General features: G+C 43.1%; 1 protein-coding gene across 3 annotated transcripts in view; it reads right to left on the bottom strand.

Moving 5' to 3' along the window:
* Positions 1 to 22,491, bottom strand: part of dhx15 (DEAH-box helicase 15) — a 29,156-nt gene extending 6,665 nt beyond the window's left edge. Inside the window, exons 1-10 of one of the 3 annotated variants that reach the window (XM_088990368.1) lie at positions 22,377 to 22,479; positions 19,707 to 19,846; positions 18,712 to 18,985; positions 18,383 to 18,576; positions 18,074 to 18,233; positions 16,477 to 16,695; positions 11,987 to 12,154; positions 6,335 to 6,421; positions 6,083 to 6,232; positions 5,906 to 6,014 (exon numbers count right to left, since the gene is read on the bottom strand). In XM_088990368.1, the coding sequence (XP_088846494.1) occupies positions 5,906 to 6,014; positions 6,083 to 6,232; positions 6,335 to 6,421; positions 11,987 to 12,154; positions 16,477 to 16,695; positions 18,074 to 18,233; positions 18,383 to 18,576; positions 18,712 to 18,915 (1,291 nt within the window). In that variant the 5' untranslated portion in view covers positions 18,916 to 18,985; positions 19,707 to 19,846; positions 22,377 to 22,479. Of the gene's footprint in view, positions 1 to 5,905; positions 6,015 to 6,082; positions 6,233 to 6,334; positions 6,422 to 11,986; positions 12,155 to 16,476; positions 16,696 to 18,073; positions 18,234 to 18,382; positions 18,577 to 18,711; positions 18,986 to 19,706; positions 19,847 to 22,376 lie in introns of all 3 variants that reach the window. The other 2 variants (XM_088990367.1, XM_088990369.1) reach the window with 2 other exon arrangements.
* Between the last annotated feature and the right edge of the window lie 1,076 nt (positions 22,492 to 23,567).

Raw genomic sequence — 23,567 nt, 5'->3', positions numbered from 1 at the left:
AGCAGCCTCAGGAAGTACATTCTCTGTTGGGCCTTTTTCAGGATAGAGTTGGTGTTGACCTCCCACTTCATGTCCTGGGAGACTGTGATTCCCAGGAACTTGAAGGTCTCAACGGTTGACACCAGGCAGTTGGATAGTGTGAGGGGTAGCTGTGGTGATGGATGTTTCCTGAAGTCCACCATCATCAAATGCGGCCAGTGGTCAATTTTCATGTGGCCCGCAGCCTCCGTCATAAAATCAATAAAGTCTAGCCCGTATATAGATTTAGATATATACATCTATATAGCGTATATAGCGCTATATACATGTTTTCCTCTTCAGAATTATTTGAATCATGTTCATACCTGGATGAGTAACAAGAAAGCATCTTTTCCGAATGTGAAGCCATTGTTTTGATTCTCGAGCAATGCAAGACGTCTTGGTGTGACGTCACGAACTGGGGGCGGGACTTTCTGAAAATGCCCAATTCACAGCTAATTTTTTTTTGCAGATTTTGTACACTGTAAGTCATTTTTGTTGGTGTTTTGCATTTGACTAAAACATCAGCTTTGGGTATTTTAGATGCTATAAAATGTTTTTCTGATGTCAGTCAACAAAAAAGTGATGTCGGTTGTCTTTTAATGCATTGGGCAGTAACGCCGTTACTTGCATGGGGTAAGTGTTGCCATCGAGATGCTCAATTAAGAACAAGAAATTAGTATACAAGTATCGTATTTTTCGGTGTATAAGCCGCACCAGAGTATAAGGTGCATCCCCAATGAATGAAAAAGGTTTTCCATATGATATACATATATATTTGTTCGGTTCTAATTCCTGTTTCTCATTTGGTTCGGAGTTCAACGAAGTTTTGTGATGAAATACCAGCGGGGACGATAGATGGTGAGCAGAAAAAAAACTACTTTATTCTCGTAAAACAAAAGGAGAACATCTCTCGTCTGAAGCGGGAAGCCAAGAAGCACACAGCCCGCCGCCTCAAACTAGTTTAAAAGTTCAGAGCAGCGATCTGTTGTCCAATCAGCTACGGACAAGTATTGGAAGTCACACAGCAGCGATCTGTTGTCCAATCAGCTACGGACAAGTATTTGAAAGAACATTAGACTGAGAGTTGGTGCTTGTTACATTCTGCTTTTGCAACTATTCAACTAATAAGCTTCTATAAATCCATGTAGTCTAAATTAAACATGCAATAACATAATATGTACTGATCTAAACATGAAATAACATAAAATGTACTAAGCTAAACATGAAATAAGATAATGTTTACGAATGTGCATAAAAACACTCTATCAATATTTATAAAAGATTTCCAAATACAGTGGTACCTCGGTTCTCGACCATAATTCGTTCCAGGACCCTGTTCGAAAAGCGATTTTTTTCGAACACCAAAACCATCTCTTTGCTCCTGTCACTTGCGAGTTAACAGCGCGTGTGTGGGGGGGGGGGGGGTTGCCTCTCCTGGCCGTTCTCCACCTGCTGTCAATTCTCTAATCACGGACACGGGGCATTTATGCGGTTCGCGATCACCTCGTCAATGCCGGATGATTGACTCACCTCGCCACCGTACCTGGACTCGATGGACTTCGATGCGCGAGTGTATCCGGTCCGAGGTATTTTCCCTGCGTCCCGTAAATTTATGTCATCTTCCGGGATTGCGTAATTTTGCACCCTCATGTGCCATTTGCTTTTTGGCGTAGTAAGCGGGTCGGATCACCCCGTGCCTTCTTACTCGCTGTGTTTTCTTTGATTTGTGAATAAACATCCTGCTTGGGTAGTACGTCTCTGCCGCCTGCTTTGCGATCCCAAACATTCCACTACGTTCCGACGAGTCATCTGCCGTCACTCTCGCTCGGAACATGACAGCTACGGATGACTCGGCTACAGGATGTTCTTTTCTCTTCAAATATCTATCCAATGACACTTGCTCTCACTCCCACGGTCACATCACTAGATTTCACAGCCTCCTTATTCTTTAATATCATACTGATCGTAGATTTCGCCATGCTGTATTCCCTCACCAGATCAGACACTCGCATACCTCCTTCATATTCATATTTTGCGATTATTTCTTTCTTAAATGCAATAGTTGTACGCACTACTTTTTTTGTCACTTTAAGCAGCACTTACTTTCTTTGGAGGCATGATTAGGGGCTAAAGCTCTTCGTACACCTATATTAAACGCTAGAGCAAAACGCAGCACATCCGCTAGCGACAACAGTTAGTCACGGAGAGAGCGATACACCCATGCGCCGCTAACCTCCCCACCCTCGCGTACGCACTCACGCGTTGTATTGGCGTTCGAACACCGATTGATGTTCGAACGCCGAAGCAAAAATATCTCGAATATTTTGTTCCAACACCGATTTGTTCGAACTGTGAGGCGTTTGAGAACCGAGGTACCACTGTACAGTATAAGGCAAACCATATTATAAGGCGCTACAGTAGAGGTTGGGGTTACGCATGACTTCTTTTACAAGGGGAAATGGAGTTTGTGGCTGCTGACTGTAGTTGCAAGTATCTAAGTATGGCGCCGCGTGAGTGACTGCCTTTGTAAGCAGCTCCTGTATTTTGTTTTTGCTGCTGTGAAATGTCCATTTATCCATTGTATGACTAATAAAGGCTCATCTAATCTAATTTAAGACCCGTTGAGGCTTAATACTACTTCACATAGAAGGCATACCTGCATGTAAGGCGCAGGGTCATATTTTGAAGAAAATTAAGGCTTTTGGTCGCACCCTATACACCGGAAAATACGGTAATTGACTGAAAGATCCCCCCCAATGTTCTAAAATTGCAACAATCAACAAAAGGAGGAAAGTTGACTGTGAGGGCCGACGGTTCAAGGATGGGTGGAAATTGGATGATTTCTTGACTGAAATACGTAACAACAAAATGACTAGCTGAAATGTATCGAAATTAATTGCAGTTTTAAGTAAAGAACGTACGCCAAGATTTCCCCCACCTCCTATATTTTAACACACCAAATCTGGCCCCCTTTGCAAAACGTTTGTGTATCATAGAAGTTTTTCCTGAATGTTTAACTTGCCGCGCAACAATAGTAAAAAACTAAAGTAGCTTTAGGGAGTGCGTGAGCTGGCAGGTACAGGGAAGAAATATTAAACCTTTGTGCGGCTCAAAGGAACTTCTTTTGAAAATGTCACGAGGCAAATGAAACCTTCGTCCAGTAAGCCATGGCGTTTGGGGCTGATTAGCTAGATAGCAACTCAGAAGGAAAAAAACTACCAAACAAACACGCACAGACCACACACAGTGGCAGGAACAGACAAACTAAACACGTTGTTAAGTCTTTATATCACAGCACTCCTCCTCTGGAGACACATCCCAGGCTGGCCCATTCACTCGGAGGCGGGCGCATAAAAATCGATCGGAAGCGATGAGAAATTATAAAGAGTCTGTCCAGGACTCAAAGTGTGTGGCGGCGTCCAGGAACTGGTTTGCAGGCGTCAATGCCACCGGTGCATCAAAGGAATAAAAAATCTTCCTTCCTCCCCACTTCAGGCGTCCCCGCTTGGCCAACAGGCGAGGCCGATCCGATATGTTGACGCTTCCATTTTGTGAGGAATGCGGGGGTGGCGGTCGAGGTCAGTCATCGGAGGAATATAAAGGAGGAGGCAATAGCCCGGCTGATAGCAGCACTATTGATGTAACCAATTTCGTTCGCAAAATGGCGCTCGGCATGGTGAATGGGGGGGGATAGGTGGAGGGGGGTTTAATCTCAGAGGTGAGATGAAAACTATATTATGGTGAGGAGGAAAGGGAGCGGCGGGGGTTTGGGCGGTCTCTTCGGGAAGATGTAGTAACGCACGCTCTGGGGGGGAATCTGGTTGGCCTAATTCCAGCGTGATTCACAACAACCGCCATCGCCGCCACGCTTTCAAGTAAAAGTGCTCATCAAAACTGCAAGCGCTCCGAAAAGCTCCAAATATGCACTGTTTGATATGTGCCGGGATCATTTGATCTCGTCGTCTTTCGTCAACTCCCGAGTGGCGTGGCGGACCCCGATTTGATACCGCGCATCAAACGGACGCAAGGTTCCAAAGCGCCTTGTAACCGCGTTTGTATCGATGAAGACGACATTGATCCCAATCAAGACGCCGGCGTCGTCTGATATGAAATCAAATATGAGAGGACAAGGATCCCCCCGCCATTTTGGGCTTCATGTTTCGCAGAGTCGATATTATAACAGATCATTTTGAAATGGGGCTTTTACAGTTGAGTCTTCAGGAAAATGCGAATTTAGAGTTGTCCATTTTTAGCATGGTACTACATTGGGTTGTATTATATTGGGCAGCACCAAATTGGGATTGATGGAAAGGCAGCAGGTCTCCAATGACATTATGTGCGTGCCGCGGCATCGTACAGAAGAAAGGAAGGAAGGAAGGGAGGTGGGAGATATAACCAAATATTTGGTCTACAACGAATGAAAGAATCTGTTTTGTCGTTTGGTTTGTGCTGTTGACAATGTGTTGTCTGGCTTTAAAATAGAAGTGCAGTATCGACTGGAGGAGGTCCCCAAATGTAATATACTTTATCCAAATTGAGTTTTGGAAAAGCAACATTGAGATTTCTATGCAAATAAAGAGCTCGAAAGAAGCACGGGCGTGGGAACTCTTAAATATTTTATAAAGTACTCCTCATAGTGTTACTAATACCACAGAATCCTTTAAAATGTGTTTTAATGTATTTAAAGTGTGTTGAATGGATCATAAAACAGATCATGTTTATTTTCATGGTCTCAGGCGTCAGTTTCCAAGTTTGTAAAACAAAGGTGAACTCATTGGAATGCGCGCGCATCGGTAGTGAGTGGCAAGGCTTGAAAAGGCCGACGCGAGCGGACTAACTGTAAATCTACTTAAAAAAAGCCCACACAATCAAATGGAAAGCAACCTTCTGATTCTGATGTGATTATTGGCATGGTACATTTAACCCCCCCCCCCCCCGCTCCTGATGTCCAATGGTCATATATTCATCGGGCTAATGTAGAAGATAAACATCGCAAACAATAATGCGAACAAATTAAGAGCAGGAGTTACTTGGCATGACAGTGCATGGAGGCTCATCGCTAAATGCGTTAGCTAACAGCTACTAGCAGAAGCAGCTTTCACACCTTACTTTTTATTCTACAATTCCTAAACACTTGCTCAATATTTCAACACATACACTATAAATTAAAGCAAGTGGCTAATTTTCTAAGTTATAACACCACCACCACCAAAAAAAAACAAAAAACAAAACCTAAAAAGAAAACAGATCTTGCTAGCCAAGCCACATTGATGTCCGCCATTGTTTTCCAACTACCGTATTTTAGGTGTAGATGCTGCACCCAAAAGCCTTCATTTACTTCAAAAGATGACACTGCGCCTTATAAAGCAGATGTGCCTTATATGTGAAGTAATATCGAGCCACAACAGGTCTCGCAACTACTGTCAGCAGCCACTGACTCCATTTCCCCCTGTCGAAGAAGTCGTGCGTAAACCCAGCCTCTACTGTAGCACCTTATAATGTGATTTGCCATTATATTTGGAAAACTCTTATATCTTTAGATAATATTTTTTTCATTAATTGAAGGTGCGTTGTATACTCCGGTGTGCCTTATACAGTAAAGTCTCGTTATATCGATATTCTCGGGAGTCGGAAAAACTATCGATATAACCGGACTATCAATATATCCGATCCTGCGGGCATGTAATTTTCTCCTTGAGTTCATAGAAATAGTATCGTAATAAGCAGTACTATTGATATAACCGATATTGATATAACGAGACTTTACTGTATATGGAAAACATTTGAAAATACACCATTCATTGAGGGTGCGCCTTATACACCGGAAAATATGATATTTAATTATGTAAAATGGGAACGAAGGGGTCGGGACTTTTACACTTACCCGGCGGATCCATGAAGTCAAAATGTACCAGGTCGTCAATTCCCAATTTCTTCAGCTGCAGCACCGTAGAGCCCAGATTGGACACGAGGATCTCTGGATAAGTGTTGTCCTGTACAACAAGAATAAGTAAGTGAGGCTCAGGGTGTTTTTGTTTTTTTAGCATTAACCGCTTCCAACCTGCATCTCTCTCCTGTAGGTCTTTTCCGTGTACAGTCGGAAGCACTTCCCAGGGCGCGTGCGTCCGGCTCGCCCCATTCTTTGTTGTGCCGATGATTTGCTGATGGCGGATACCAGAAGGGACTCTACTCGGATGCGAGGGTTGTACACCTGTTCGGGCAGGAAATCGGCACTACTACTGCATACAAACCGCACCAATGCTGAGCTACATAAAATATTGAAGAAATATAATGCCTAAAGAGTTCCTCCAACCTTTTGCTTGGCAAATCCAGGATCAACCACAAAAACAATGCCATCGATAGTGAGGGATGTCTCAGCGATGTTGGTTGACACGACAATCTGTGTGAAAAAGTAGGTCAGTAGGTTGAGAGCTAGGACATCCGGCACAGTCATGGGGTGAAGTATTAATGGGCGTTTGTCTTGACCAGTGGCGAGCCGTGCTTTTTACACCTAGCCTTTCAGTAGTGCGACATATGAATTAACCCTTAATAACTCTATCATGATGATACAACCTTTACTGCAGCTCCAGCTGTGAATGTGACTCATATAAAAAGTGTATGGTACCATTAGCCAGGAAATAAGGCCTGCCAACTAGAAAGCTGATTGGTTAGACCAACGGTTTTATCTACACTTATTTTATGTGACAGGGCCCGCACAAATGATTGTGAAGGTGTCCAGGTAGATTTCTGACCCTGGTAATAAATAATGACTAAAATGTGATTGGTTAAATACTTAAATACGAAAACACACACCTGGAAGCAGCACAACAGGGGAAAAGCAATGAAAGGAAGCTGAAAGACAGTCTGGAATTATTTAATAATAATTGATGGACAAAGTACAATTAACCTCAGTCTGTGATTCAAATATTTTAGGCCAGCAGAGAAGGCTCTGATGGTCCACCAAATGTCTTGACCAAAACTCAAATTTATCATAATCTAGTCATTTACTAGCAAATGCCCCCATTTAGCAAATGGATGAAATATCAATGAAAAAAAAAACACCAAAAAATGTCAAATCTATTTATAACCATGTGTATTCCTTTTAGATTTACTAACCAAATTGCATCTTTCTTTGTCAACTCTTGCACACACCAATAATGATTAACTTGTAACCTGATTGGATTTGCCTTTATTAGTCTTGCAGTGGAGAAATCTACATTTCACAGCAGCAAAGTTATGGAAGGAATGAAAGTAGAAAAACAAAATACAGGAGCTGCTGGAAAGGCAGCCACTCTCGCGGCGTCGTCTTGAAGTCAAAAGAACAAAACAAACTAAATAACAAATAACATGACAATACAAAGACACAGATAACATTATAGGCTGTCCATTGTCGTAACCATTGCCCCTTAAAGTGTTAAACTGGCTTTGGTGGCTGAATTTGAAAAACAATCTGTCAATTTTAGGGAGTCACTTTAAGTTTTTGAGGATTATTGATGGTTTACTCTCATAAACCTGAGGCACCAGTATGTACCTCAGAAAAACCTTACTGGGGCAATGAAAAGTAATATTTGCAAATAGAAAGGGAGACAGAACCTCCAGCATGTTCTGGTCCCAGATCAGTTTTGATTACAATTATCCCGACAGCAAGACTGCCGATGAGAAATGACAGTCAAATGAGTCATCGCACCCGATGGGTCCGAGGCTGTCAGCATATACACAAACAGCACATCACGCAAACCGCCCGCCGCTGGGGCGAGATCTCCTTATATAACGATGGCCCTTTTAGATTCATCACAGCACTCAGGACTGTGACGGCTGACTAATGGCTCACTCCAACTGGCAACTGCCTCTCTAGTGTCATCACTTAATATGCGGGTTGGCGTCGATGATAAAATAAGGGCTTCTTTCCGTGTACATCGGCAACTCATGTTTACTTACCTCAGTCAAGATGAGGCAACTGTGATTAGCATCATGAATGTGGAAAACCTTCCAGAATTATTATGCTCTGTATTATATGTACGTTTATACTCGTCACATTGCTCAGTGAAACTCTGTTTTGCATTGTAGACCTGAATTCATTTGAGTTGAGAATTTTACGGCGAGTAAATTTGCCTCTGTGTTTTATTTGAAAAACATAAATGTTTTAAAACTACATAACACATCTGTCTCGTGAACTTGGTTCGAATTTGAATGGCAATCGCAAAAGTGTGAGTTCTTGAGACTTTTTTTTCTTGTTCATCTGCTCCCACTAAATTTCATGTTGCTAAGTAACATTTTCACATTTAACATTTAATAGCCAGTCAACAAACCTTAAAGGACAACCGACATCATTTTTTTGTTTCCTAACTCACAGCAGAAAAACATTTTATAGCATCTAAAATACCCAAAACAAGCAGTATGATATTTTTAGTCAAATGCAAAACACCAATAAAAATGACTTAAAGTGTCCAAAAACTAATTCAAATTGAACCCGGAAGTGGCCAGTTTCAGAAGGTCCCGCCCCGTTGTTCGTTGTGTAACGCCAAGACGTCTTGCCTTGCGCGAGAATCAAAACAATGGCTTCAGATTCGGAAAAGATGTTTTCTTGTTACTCATCTAGTTTTGAATATGATTCAAATAGTTCTGAAGAGGAAAGCATACATGTTTGCAATCGATTAAAGAATGTATTATGGTCATTTTGATGCATCTGGAGAGAAATGTAGTGACAAACTCTTTAGTACTCACAGTATCCAAAAAAAGGCAGAATAGGGCGACAAAGCTCCGTGGAAATTGTTTCCTGGGACATTTTGTAAGCGAACATCAAATACACTGTAAAGGTCATGGCGCAACACAAAACGATTCACCATCGCGTTATTTATGTGTTTTCCTTCTAATTTCGGCATCATCACGGATCAACATGAAGTTTTCAGACCAAAGAAAGTACCGCAAAATGCATTGAGGTGATGCAAGGTATGTCCTTTCTTGGTGAGGGGCAACACGAGGTTTTCAGACCAAACAAGCATTGACGTGATGGAAGGACTGCTACAATGTGTCCTTTTTTTCGGTCAGGAGCGTTCCTTCAGTGACGTCACATACGAACTCGTCACCAACTCAAAAACAAGACTTCCAGAATATTCAGTGTGAGTCTTAAAACGTAAAATATAGCTATATGCGGTGGAATCTTTGTAAAATACGCTCAGTAGAAGTCATTTGAAGTGATTTTACAAATTATGGACAGAACTTGTCAGAAGACGTCGGTTGTCCTTTAAATGGCCATAAAACAGAAGCTTCTAAACAAAATGGCATCCTCACTATACTTTTTTTGGGCATGAGTTCTTTAGACTTCTTTTCTGTATCTACTCATGATAGACACGTACAGCAATTTCTTTTTGTAACTGTGTGAAATTTTCAAACCAAATATACAGATTTTTTTTTACTTTTAATGGCCAATTAGCAAACCTGATGTCAGCATAAAATGGTCGCTACAAACTTTAACGGGAGACCTTTTGGGCATGGTTTCATAACACTTTTTTTGTTTACCTACTCATTATAAACATGTCCACCAAATTTCACGTTCCGAAGTGACATAGTCAACCCCATTTTATCTGATTGTTAACGGTTAGTGGTCAGTCAGCAAACTTTAGATGAGCATACTATAGTGGCTTCAAACCTAAATGGCAGGCTTGCTGGTCTTTTTTGACATGGCTTCTTGAGACTTTTTTGCGTCTCTAGTCATGATAGACATATCCACCAAATTTGATGTTCCTCAGACATTTTCAGACCAAATGTCTGATCTTTTTTAAATTTCATGGCTCGTTAGCAAACCTGAAATGAGCATTAAAATGGCTGACTTCCTGTGTCTTTTTTCGTGTGGATTTTGGAGACTTTTTTTGTTTATATATTTATGATGGACATATTTTCAAACTTTCAGGTGGCTAAATTTTATTGTTTTAAGAGAGTCTTGAAGAACTGAATTTCTGATCTTTTGTGAACAAAATGGCCAATGGGAAAGGCTGTCTGTGGGACAGAAGCAGCTGCTGCACATGACACCCTCTCCCATTTCCCCATCATATCGTCGGCGTCATTGACTGCATTGATTGTGAAGGATTATCTCGGCCGGGGCCATTACACCCCATGCCTGCTGGCTCTTTCCAGTCTGTTGGCACGCTAGATAATCCGGGCCTTGATTCATCAGTAATATCATTAAAGCTTCGTTTCTGCGTGTTATTTCCGGGTTATTACCTGCAGAGGGAGCGAGCGCAACGGCTAACGCGGGCCATCGCTCACAGTTTAACGCTCGCGACCCCAGCGAGTTTTGTTGACAAATAAAGCTTGGGTTTAAACTGAAAACAGTCAAACCGACGTTTCTGCATTCAAAAGGGTCGAGAGATTTGACGTAACAATCCAGATAAACTCATCGTAACGCATTTGTCCAAGAGAGATTACAGTCTGGGGGAAAAAAAGGCAAGACAATCAACGGCTCTCCCGGACAAATGGCGAATAAATGACGAGCCGGTGCTTTATGTTAATTGAGGGCTGCCTAATGCAGTCGTTAGCATGCGCAGCGGCGGGCGTGACAAGCCTTAATTCTTTTTCACGACTTCCTCTCAGGGAGGCTCCGATGACATCTCGGCATTTTTCACTCGACGTGAGGCCACCCAGGAGGAGTGCGTATTGCCTCCTCCTTCCATTTGTGATCAGGATTGGTGGCTCATGGTGTTGCACTTTCCTTGACTTTCTGTTTTCCGTCAACAATTCAAGAATGGCGGGTCCAAAAGTAGGAGCAATGTTCAATTCCATACCAGGTTTAGTTTAGTTTTGTCACAAAGCGTGTGCAGAGATAGAACATATAAATGCATAGAAACTCATTGCAGGAGTTGAAAGTTTTTGTGCAAATATAAAACCAGCAAACCAATTAAGGAACTGTAAGGGAGGACAGAGATGTCAATGCACTTTCTGCCACTTAATTAATGTCACGATCTGGTTGGCGACCAACGGGTGGCGCTGTCGGCTCCGCCTGCACCTGCACAGGTGTTGGTCGTTCAGATCAGTGGCAGACTGTCACGTTCTGGTTGGCGACCAACGGGTAGTGCTGTCCCCGCCTTCAGTTGCACAGATGTTGGACGTCTTCATCAGTGGCAGTTAAAAGGACTCCCGGCATGACCATTCGGTGTCGGGTCATTGTACTGTGTATGTGTTTGCTGCATCCTGTCAAGTTTGTTTCATCTTGGCAGACTTTTACTCTTGGTTTTCTTTGATACTTTGTACTTTTCTGTTCATATGACTTTGATGTTTTAGATTTTGTTTCTGCAGACTTTATTTTAATACAATTTGTCAAATACAACCCGCTGCGGGCGGCCCGGTAGTTGAGTGGTTAGTACAACGGCTTCACAGTGCAGAGGTCGCCGGGTCACGTCCCGGTCCAGCCTCCCTGTGTGGAGTTTGCATGTTCTCCCCGGACCCGCGTGGGTTTTCTCCGGGTCCTCCGGTTTCCTCCCACACTCCAAAAACATGCATGGCAGGCAGATTGACCCAGAGGTGTGACAGACAGACCCTAGGTGTGAGTGTGAGAGTGACTGTTGTTCGTCTTTGTGTGCCCTGCGATTGGCTGGCAACCAATTCAGGGTGTCCCCCGCCTCGTGCCCGAAAACAGATGAGATAGGACCCCGCGACCCTAATGAGGAATAAGCGGTACGGAAAATGGATGGATGGACAACCCGCTGCTCCCTCATGCCTGCTTTTGGTATCCACCACCTTGCAAACCGTGACATTTAACATCACAACACACAAATGCAAAATGAAAACACTCACAAGGAGTGACGTCACTCACTGGGCCACACCCCTTAAAGGCCCATTTCATACAGGTTCATCATCCTCAGTGTGACTGGCCTTGATCAACGATTTTTAACTGATTATACAGTACGTCCTAATTCTGTTAATACCGAATTGTGCATAGTGCAAATGAACACTTTGAATTTTTGTTTACCTTCCTTCCGATGGCGCCGTTTGGTTTATTGGGCGGAGGCGACTCGAAGATCCTCTGCTGCTGCTGTGGCGGCAGCGTGGAGTACAGCGGGATGATTTTCACTTCACCGGCGTCAGGTCCCAAGTCGTTGACCTCCGCCTTGATGCGTTTGCAGGCTTCCTCGATTTCCTGTAAAAAATAAACCGAGTATGAATCAAATAAACTGCAGCCTGCGATGCAGGGAGACACAAACTGGCTTCATGACTTTACAGTGCAACGTTGTAAAGCAGAATATGCCTCGCCGCCGGAAAATCAGTTTAGTCTGGCTCTAGTTTCTGGAGCCATACTAATGGAAGGCCTGAGTGGCGGCATGAGTTAGACTACATGACAAGGCCAGCGTGAGGCAAACGGTGCACTTGGAATCGACAGGCTGGGTATTTTAATTTATTACACCCACATAAACATCGTAACATTTTAAAACTGCACGTAAATGTTTCGTTTTTATTTTTCGTCTTTTAATCTTTCAACTGTAAACATCTCAGCATGGCTACAAGTGATTACAAGGCTGAGCTGTAGCACCACCTGCAGGCTAGTGAAGGTATTGCATGAGCAGCCAGCCAGAAAGCATAAAAAATGCAACAAAAAAATGGAGAGCAACGAATGATCAGCAATGTGAAAAATAAATACCGAGATAAAAGATGACAATCTCCCAATCACCCCCCCCCCACACACACACACATACAAAGACAGGTAAAAAAGACTGATACAGACAAAGAGAAAATGACATATAGCCTAACAGACAGATAGACAGATGTACGTATGTATTTATGGACCGCAATCTTTTTAGAGCCACACAGGAGACACAAAAACAACTCTTGACACAGGTCACAACTTTATTGGGTAGTGAAAAGTGGATTTCTACACTCCTTCCCCCTATAGTGACTGCCAGGAACAAATTGGCTTCTTCGAATTTCGAGTTAGAATTTATTTGCATCGAAAATATCATCAAGATTTGTGTTTATAATTAATACGATTTTTTTTCCTTCCGTCTGTGTCAAGGCTTGTGAATATATCACACGAATAATTGATGTGAGTGGACTGTGTCTACGTTTTTTTTTTCTCCACAGTGAATGAGAGAGTTCACCGGTTGTCCCTTTGTACATCACACAGAGTCAAAGCCTTCCGATGGCCGCATGTCTCCTAATCAACGCTCTGACAAGTGGGGAAATGGTAAATCGGAATAGATCGGTCGAATTAGCCAGCGTATTAAGAGCCAATCAAGCCTTGGGATGCTGCAGCTGCTGTGGAGGGCGGTAGGTGGGGTGGGGGTAGTGTGGCGGGGTCTTTGACAAAGCGCTGCAAGCAAGCTGAGCTGGTGTTCCCAGAGGAATACGTGTTGGGTCGTGTCCAGCAGCCAATACCCACACGCTTTCCTCCACAAGGTTACCCTCTCTGGATTTGCCCCACTCACTGCACTGCTGTGCGGTGTTTTGACGCACGCAGCTGGGGAGTCTTTAACATGAGGATTTATTTTTGTTTGAAAGTTGGGATGGGTTTGGTGTTGGAAGCGGAGTGCACCAACCCCAGAAAAAAAAACATGGGCCCGGATTGCCTCCCCATCATCATTAGTCCACTTCAAAGTTGCTGCCAGGCCGTCGAGGTGAAGAAGACTAGAAGGAGGCTGCAACGGCACCCTTTGAACATTACATTCCTTTGAATTACGATTTTCAATCATGAACACACCACCCAAAAAAATAAACTTGGAGAGTACGAGCCAAAAAACATCACAGATGATGTGCGAGACAGGAGGCCCTGATTTGAAATTAAAACAAGGTTTGCAAATACTTTTTTTCAATACAGTTAAACATTGGTTTTCAAATGTCTCGGTTCTCGACCAATTCGTTTTTAAACTCAGTGTTGTGTTTTTATGCCTCGCTTTACAACCGAAATTCAGTTCTCTGAGCATACCTGAATGCACCACTCAACTCCCTTATGCTTATTTAAACATCACTTCCTTGTGTTGTTGCGTTTCAATGTGACCGACACATTATTCTCATGTAGCGTTCCACTGTTAGCCGGCAGTTTGCATTGTTCAATCAAAATTAAAAAAAGCAGATATTGATTAATTTGATTATATTGGGAAACATTTCGGTTTTCGACCAAATCGGTTTTCGAGCAGGTTTCTGAAATGGATTATGATTAAAAACTGAGGTTTGAATGTAATATGCAGTGGTACATTGACATAAATTCCCTGCCTTGGGATTTTCCCCAATTTGTTTTTCATTTTTGTCAGATTCAAGCAAAACTTAACTCATTCGCTGCCATTCCCAAATTTATTCGGGAATTGAAAAGTGTGACGTGGAGCACCATTCGGGTTTTGGTTTTTCTTGCTGGGGGTGCTGATAAAGCGCTGGTCAGACCTCTGGCCATGTTTTTCTTTTCCACGAGGGGGTAGCATTTGCCTTTAGTCCATGTTAGCGCGTTGTTCCAGCTTCAGCTGTTGTTAAATTGCAATATAAATTAATATGTAGGTATTGTATTGTATTTTGTACATCTGCCCCCATTTCAAGCTCAGATAACTCCAGACCCATATAACTTGGGAATTAATGCTCTTTTTCTAATGGAAGAAGATAGCCTAAGGTTTCTTAGGCTGAATTGAATATTTATGTCGTCCTAAAACTCAATATTCTGTGGGTCCTGCAATTTGAGTGAAAATTACAAAAACCGTGGCAACTGGAGTGGACACATTTTTGAACATTGTCTGGCAGTGAACGAGTTAACAAATTAGCGTGAGTGAGACAGTGGCAGCACATCTGAGAACACCCTGGCAACATCACTTCACATTGGTTTCTATGCACTGGAAGTACTTGATCAGTTCGTCATATTTTCTGCGTCCATAATTTAGATTTTGTCGGGTAAATTCAGCGCAAACGAAAGAATAAAAACTGTTGTGTGTGTGCTTTGCCGTCATACAAAAGAAACCCTTTGTCCACATATCTTTATTTCTTGCAATGGTTATTGCAAGTAAACAAAAAAATTAACAAACACCCAATGCTTGTTTATCAGGTTTGGGCTGGAAATCTAGAGACTTGTGGAGCTTTTTCTGCGTGTGTGTGTTCACCCAGCTGTAACCAAATTCATCATTCCGAAAGTGAACTCTGCCCTCTATTACACATCAATGGGCAAGCGTACGCAAGGGGAAAGAAATGACTTAATTTCAGGAGATGCTGCACAGGAAGGAACGACAGGTTGGTCACTCATTCTCCTTCTCACTGAGGTATGCTATTTGCATGAGCATTTGGCCTTAAAATCTTTGAAACTTAAATAATAATAATAATAATAATAATAATAATAATAATAATAATAATAATAATAATAATAATAATAATAATAATAATACATTTCATTTATAAGCGCCTTTCAAAACTCTGAATGGCAGTCAAACAACGCAAAAGGTGACCCCAAAATTTCAAGTCACAGTCGGAAATAAACAGGAAGTCAGAATCGTTGACTGTGTGGTGGACAATAGATAGGCAAGCATTGTACCGGTTTTACGGATTGCAAAACACTAGTTTGACACATTTGCTGTGCTGCTGATAGCAGATTATAAAGTTCGCTTGTCAGAGGCTGAGCTGGAGTGTGTTTGTTCAACGCATAAGAGTTTGGGTCGAGAAATGTTTTGGCAAACTCACGTTTAACATCGATCTGGAAAAGGGATACATAAATAAAATAAACAAATAAATAAATGAATAACGAAATAAACCAAAGCCACCAGTATTGCCAGCAGATGGGAGCATTTGAACTCCCATGGTTGGCTTCGCAATAATGTCTAACATCCTAAAAGATGGCGAACCCACGGAAATGCAACCGTAACAAACAGCCCGGGATTGATCAAAGCATTTGTCACGTTAAATCTATTCGCAAACTGTTACAAGAGAGAAAAAAAGACAACACAGATTCTTAAATTTAGAGGCAGAAGCGTTGATGTAATGTACACAGGCGACTACTACCGGTGCAAAACTGTGAACACAAGCAATTATAATTAACTCATTCAATGCCATTCCCGAATTTATTCGGGAATTGAAAAGCATGACGAGGAGCGCCATTCCCGAATTTGATAGGGTTTTGTTTTTTCTTGCGGCGGTGTGCCGATAAAGCGCTGGTCGGACCTCTGGCAATGTTTTTCTATTCCATGATGGGGCAGTGTTCGCCTTTTGTGCAGCTGTCCTCATTTCAAGCTCAGATAACTCCAGACCTATATAACTTGGGAATTAACTATTTTTTCTGATGAAAGAAGGGAGTCTAAGGTTGCTTACGCTGCATTGAATGTTTATGTAGTCCTAAAACTCAATATTCGGTGGTTCCTGGAATTTCTGTGAAAATGACAAAAAAACCTGGTACTGGAGTGGACACATTTTTGCACATCTCCCGGTAGTGAATGAGTTCATCATCATTGGCTCATAATTTGTCACTCAGACCCTAAGCACTGAATCAGATTAATGCAGTCATACCTCTTGCCCAGTGAGGAACAGCAAAATATCCCCTTGGTCCTCCTCGCACATATGGATCTGGACAACGGTGCGGATGGCCGCCACCATGTAGTCATGCTCAGGTTTGGGCGTGTAGAAGACCTCCACCGGGTGCATGCGTCCAGGGATGGACATCAGCGGGCAGTTGTCAAAGAATGCTTGGAACTTGCCTGCGTCCAACGTAGCGCTCATGATGATTACCTGCAACACAGGAAAGCAATCAACGATAGAGCGGACACTCGAGCAGAGAATGAGTTCACAATACATGATGATGATGATGATGACACAAGTTGGTAAGTTTTTGGATGGTCCCGCAAGATGACCTACACGAGGACACCGCAGTCCTTGTAGACCCATGTTGGGGACATCAGACGAAGCGCATTAGGATTCTGAGGAAAAGCGTGTCACTCCCTTTTCAATCTCCGCTATTTTCCGGGGCCGGCGTCTTGGCGTTTTTCGCTTTACGCACGGCGGAGCATTATAATTGCTCTTAATCAAGGCAAATTAAACGTCCCGGATTCACCAGCCGATGGAGATGGAGGAGGTGAGAAGGGCGTGCGTGAGGGAGGAGGATCGTTCGCAATAACCTCGGATTCCACAATGACAAACAACCATGGCGTTATCTATCTGCTTGATGAGCACTGCGGTTAACAGCAAAGTCAGGTTCAGTGGTAATGGATGAACTATCACCTGTGAAAAAAGAAACATGTTTTGAAGTAAATAAAGAATGTTTTTCAGACGACCGGGGACTTCTTACCCTCAAAACTGCTCAGTGTAAGAACGTATGACACACTTATATGTTCAATGTGGGCTTGTCATTAACTCATTCCCTGCCAAAAAAGTTAAGTGAATATTCAACTTCAATGTTCAATGTCAATTCAATTTTGATGTTTCAAATGAACCACATGCTTAAGATAGCTCAAAATAAACACATTCACTCCCACACGATGTGCAAAAATGTGTCCATTGCAGTGGCAGGGTTTTTGTCATTGTCACTTGAATTCCAGGACCACAGAATCCCACAGAATATTGAGTTTTAGGACTAAATAAACATTCAATACAGCGTTAGAAATCTTCTTTCATGAGAAAAAAATACTTATTTCCTAAATTACATGGGTCAAGAGTTATATGAGCTTGAAATGAGGGTGGCTCTCCAAAATACAATCCAACACACACATTGATTTATGTAGCGCTTTCACAACAGCTGAAGCTGGAACAATGGCTAACATGGAAAAAAGGGAAATGCTGCCCCCTTGTGGAAAAAAAAACAAACATTTCCAGAGGCCATGGCCAGCGCTTTATCGGCACCCAAGCATGTAAAACCAAAACCCAAACTAATTCAAGAATGGCGCTTTACGTCATATTTTCAATTCCCGAATAAATGTGTGAATGGCAGTGAATGAGTTGAACATTCGGCATTGAGTCATGTAAACAGTTTGGGGGACGGAATAAAATAGCTTCCATCAGTGCTTAGTCCATCAATGGCCGACCCACAGACCCACCGATAGACTGACTGTTGACAACAAAACGTTGCTGCCCACCCCTGGAGTCAATTTCCTATCAAATGCATCACATTTACCTTGAGGTCCGATCTTTGGCGGAGCACCCGTTTGAGGACACCGATAAGAATATCTGTGGAGAGAGTGCGTTCGTGAGATTCATCCAGAACAATGACGGCATAGTGCTCCAGCCACGGGTCATTCATGGCCTCCCGGAGTAGCATCCCGTCTGTCAAGTACCTATGGAAATAAATAGTGGTTTTAGTAATATATCTGTTCATGTTAGGATATTGTGAAGTTGTAATGGAAATTAATATGTTTGTAGTGTCACTGCAATGACATCTTAGTTAGGCCTTGGTAGAGCTGTGCTTTTCGATGTGTGTCCTTACTTGAGCACGGTCTTGCTGGAACTGCAATCTTCAAATCGGATAGAGTAACCCACTTCTTGGCCCAGCGTGACTTCCATCTCATCGGCCACCCTCTGAGCGACACTCATGGCCGCCACCCGCCTTGGTTGGGTACAGGCTACCGCCCGCTTGTCTCCATCCCTAGATTGAACCATTTCCATACACCACTGGGGGATCTGATGGACAAATAGAGTGGAGAGGAATAAGAAGATGAAATGTTTAATTGGTCACTCCAGAATTTAAAGGACAGTTTAATGTGGAACGATTTTTAATTTATGAATTTATTTATTTAATCCAGATGCTTCTCCTACTTGTGTGGTCTTTCCAGAACCGGTCTCTCCTACAACAAGAAAACACTGGTGCTGCTTCAGGAGGTGTGTGAATTTCTCTCTGTAGTCCCACACGGGGAGCTCCTGCCGTTTCTTTAGAAGATGGTAGTATCGAGCCGTGTAGGACAGCTGAGTGAACGGGTTGATGTGCTCCTGCATGGGGGTTTTCCTTCGGTCATTCTCCATTTTTCCACGCTGAACACAGGAGCCAGCTGTTGGCCGCTCATCACGACTTTGGCATATATCCTTGTGACGCCTGGAGGGGACGAGATAGAAAGATGAAACGGCTATCATTATTTTGCAGGGGTTCGATATTGCAAACAAGCTTCACGTTGGTGCAACGAGCTGAATTGGATGCACAAACTATGTAGATGGACGCGTTAGGTCTGGTTTCCCCAACCCCCGGGCCGCGGACTGGTACCAGTCCGTGGGTCATTTGGTACCGGGCCGTGCAGAAAGAATGAATAATTTACATAATTTCCGTTTCATTTATTATCTGAGTCCGAACTATGTTTTCTTTTGAAAAATGAAAAGTCACCGCTTGCAGCGCATTTCCGTGAAGAGAAATGGGTCGCAAAGCTCGCTTACTTGTGCGACATATTCAACCTGCTCAATGAACTCAATCTGTCACTTCAAGGGAAAATGACAACTGTCTTCAAGTTGGCTGATAAAGTAGCTGCATTTAAAGCCAAACTGGATTTGTGGGGTCAGCGCATGAATAGCAGTGTATTTGACATGTTTCAAACATTGGCGGGGTTTTTGGAAAAGACTGAGCCTGAGCCAAGGAATGGATCCACAACCCATTTGTCAACAAACCAGGTGAATCCAGCATGTCTGTGCAAGAGAAAGAACAACTGCTGGAGTTAGCAAATGATGGCGGACTTAAAAGTATGTTTGAGACAACAACTCTGCCGGTGTTTTGGATTAAAATGAGGGCAGAATACCCCGAGATCGTCACAACACGCACGACTGCTCACCATCATCACCCAGCTCCAACCTCTTCATAAAGTTTGCGGATGACACGACTGTGGTGGGCCTCATCAACAACGACGAGGAGACAGCCTACAGGGACGAGGTCAGCCGCCTGGCCACGTGGTGCAAGGACAACAATCTCCGTCTGAATGTGGAGAAGACGAAGGAGATTGTTGTGGACTTCAGGAGAGTGCGCCCCCAGCATGCTCCACTAACCATCGACGGTGCTGCAGTGGAGAGAGTGAGCAGCACCAAGTTCCTGGGAGTGCACATATCCGATGACCTGTCCTGGAGCCACAACACGGCATCAATGGCCAAGAGAGCCCACCAGCGCCTGTACTTCCTCCGCAAGCTCAAAAGAGTTGGAGCCCCGACCCCCATCACGACCTCCTTCTACCGCGGTACCATAGAGAGCATCCTGACCAGCTGCATCACTGTGTGGTACGGCGCCTGCACCGTGTCCTGCCGTAAGACTCTGCAGCGCATCGTGAGGACAGCTGAGAAGATCATCGGTGTCTCTCTCCCCCCCTTCAGGACATCTACAACACCCGCCTCACCCGCAGAGCCATCCGGATCGCTGGCGATCCCACCCACCCCTCCCACAGCCTCTTCAGCCTGCTGCCATCGGGTCGGAGACTGCGGAGTCTCCGAGCCAAGACCAGCAGGCTCAAGGACAGTTTCTGCCACCAGGCAGTCCAGAGACTCAACAACCTCCCAGCCCTGCCCAGCCTGCCCCTTCCCACTGCCACACTCACCGAACTCTGAGTACACGCTACATGCTGTACGATCATCCTGAACTCTATTTTTTTTGTTATTTCTCATTAGACAAGACCTCACTTCAACCCTTTCTAGTTGTTTGTTTTGCAATTACGACATTACGTCACTTTATGTACGTCACTTCCTCACTTTACATATGTCACTACCTCACTTTACATACGTCACTACCTCACTTTCCATACGACACTACCTCACTTTACATACAGAAATTACATGTATTGTCTGTTGTCAATTGTATGTCTTTTTTAGCCACGTTATAAGTGCCTTGCATGTCTTGCACGCTGGGTCCGAGAGGACATTAATTTCATCTGTGCTGTATGTCATGCATATTAGCATATTTGACAATAAAGCTGACTATGACTTTGACTTTTGACTTTGACAACAGCACTGAAAACCCTGTTGCAGTTTCCGACATCTGTGTGAAGCGGGGTTTTCTGCAGTGACAGCAACCAAAACAAAGCTACGGAGTAGACTGGACATAAGCAGCTACTTGATCAACCAGCAGCCCAAAGCTCATCAGGCAGCGCACCGGCATGATTTTTGTTTTTTGGGGTGAGATAAAGCATCTTAAAGGATCTTAAAGATCCATCTTAAAGATCAGAGCATTGTCATCAAATGGTGAGTATAGTTTAGCTTTTTTGAACGTTGCTGTGCCGACGACCATTTTGTGTTTAGGAGTCTTTTACTGAGCGAGTTGCTTGTTCTGTAGCCACAAAGGGACAAAAGTCTTCTTGTGCCGGTCCCAAGCCCGGATAAATACAGAGGGTTGTGTCAGGAAGGGCATCCGACGTAAAAGCTTGGCCAAAACAAACCTCTGAGGAAGGAGGACACTGATTTGCTGTGGCGACCCCTTGAAGGGAAAAGCCGAAAGGAAAAAAAACAACAGACTGGACATAAGCAAGACACTTTGGGTGTCATTGTCTCCCATTATGCCTAGATGGGACGGTCTCGTTGCAGAGAAACAGGCTCAGTGGACCGACTGAATCAGTCTTAGTGAGTTGTATTTTTGATGCGCTTTGTACTTGTTTTTGTGGTGTATCTTATTTTGAAGGTACGTTTAAACATTACCATGGTGAGCATCAAACGTTAATTAAGGGTCGGAGACGATGTTACATATGTTGTTGTTGTTGGCGCGATGTTACCAGGACTCTGCTAATAAAGTTGTATAAAAATACACAATGGATTCACGTTTAATATTATATTTAAAAGAAAGAAAAAAACAGTTTCCATGCCTGTCATATCATTTTATTTTGTTGTATTTATCCGCCGGTCCGTGAAAATATTGTCTGACAATAAACCGGTCCGTGGCGCAAAAAGGTTGGGGACCCCTGCTTTAGGTAGTTCTATGCATTTCTGTGCATGAGTTTTCCGGACAGAGCTGCCACATCAAATATGGCGCACACGCTGGCATATTGAAGAAACGGGCCACTTCGTTCAAAAAGTCCTATACGTGTATTTTTCTACAGATAGCAAGCATTCAGTAGTTATATTGGAAAACCCATGTTGCATTAAATTGTTGAGAGGCTGGAAGGCTTTGGAAGATTTTATTACAATAAATAAAACCAGGGCTAAATTGTTGGTCTGTAGAACTTCCGGAGTGGGAGTCACGTGATGTCTACCAACCAATTGTAACAATGCTAATTCAATGAGAGTCGATCGATGTGAAACTGTCGCACGTCGTACTCTTTAAATTGACCGTTTTTTGAAACATAAATACGACATGTTATAACATCAGACGATTCGTCGAGAGCTGCTGACGTCATGAAAAAAATATGTAAACGCCCAATTATGAACAAACCCGATGCCTGCTACTGGGCTAGCATCACGAGCTGTCCTCTGTTAAAATAACAATGCATACATTATGGAAACTGAAAAATAACAGCTATGTTTGTCCTCACCTCATCATGTTTATCCTCACTAGGGTGTCAAAATGTCGACAAGTGACATGCTAGCAGGGAATCAGGTCTTTCAAGCTTGATGGGACGGACGAGAGAGCTACTGATGCTCAGAGACTCCGCCCCTTTGGCTGCAAACGCTGCTGCAACTGCAGCACCGAAATGATCCTTCACAATTCGTTTTAGAAAAAGGAAAAAGTGATAGAGTGTGCTCATCGGATTAAAAACAAACTATGGTTCAATTCAGAACATGAGAACATTTCTTTTTATTGAAATGAAAAAGACAGTTATTCAAATATTTTATTAGATTCATTATGAAGTATTGAATGATTTGATTGATTGTGAAAATAATCATGATTGCTGTAATTATTGTTGTGCTTTATCCTCAACATAAATGAAACCCAGTTACTGAAAAAATAGTTTTCACTATCTCGATGAAGAGGAATAAAGTGAGCAAGATGACTCAGCAGCAAGATCATGTATTTTATGCATGGATAGAAATTTGAGCGATTTTTTATGGTCATACGTATTTTTTTCTAATCAGTTGAATCAACTCAATCAGAATTAAATCGTAATAAATCAACAAATATTTATCGAAACATCCCTCACACACTGCAATTTGTCTTGCGTTTTTCTTTTCATTCATGCTACGGATGGAGCCGGAGGCTGAGCAAGCTTTTGTTCACCTTCACTTGTGATTCCATCTCAAAAGAGGAGTGATAACCTCTGCCTGTTTCCCTCTGCTGCACTGCTGCCCCTTTCTGACAGCTAATAACAAGGCCTGTCAGCAGCACAGCAGAAAGTTACACTTGTCAAGTCATGTGCCCCCAAAAGCTGCCGGCATCCAAGCCGTCTCCCAAGATACGAGAACAGCTTGGGCCACCGCAAAGATGAAAAAGAATCAGACGCTTACGAGTGTCATTAACCCCAGTTTGGAAAGTGCGGCCTCCGAAAAGCCCATCTTCGTCCTTCAACCTTCTGTGAGGTGATGATGATGATGACGGTCACACTTATTGGAGCCCATGTGCATGGTGGTGACCCCGCCAGCTGTGTCGTGAAATTGTTGGAAAAGGTAACAGAAAAACTGCCAAGTTTACAATAAAAATGAGATGAAGGTACAACACGACTTTTGCTGAGATACTGTATTTGTGTTACTGGTGGTGTGCTGTTTCCTTCTGTAAAATTCATAAAGTA

The sequence above is a fragment of the Hippocampus bargibanti genome, linkage group LG02 (assembly GCF_051943395.1).
Source record: "Hippocampus bargibanti isolate YZ-2025 linkage group LG02, ASM5194339v1, whole genome shotgun sequence".
NCBI lineage: Eukaryota > Metazoa > Chordata > Actinopteri > Syngnathiformes > Syngnathidae > Hippocampus > Hippocampus bargibanti.
The sequence above is the reverse complement of the archived record's forward strand: the minus strand, read 5'-3'. Positions and strand labels throughout refer to the sequence as shown.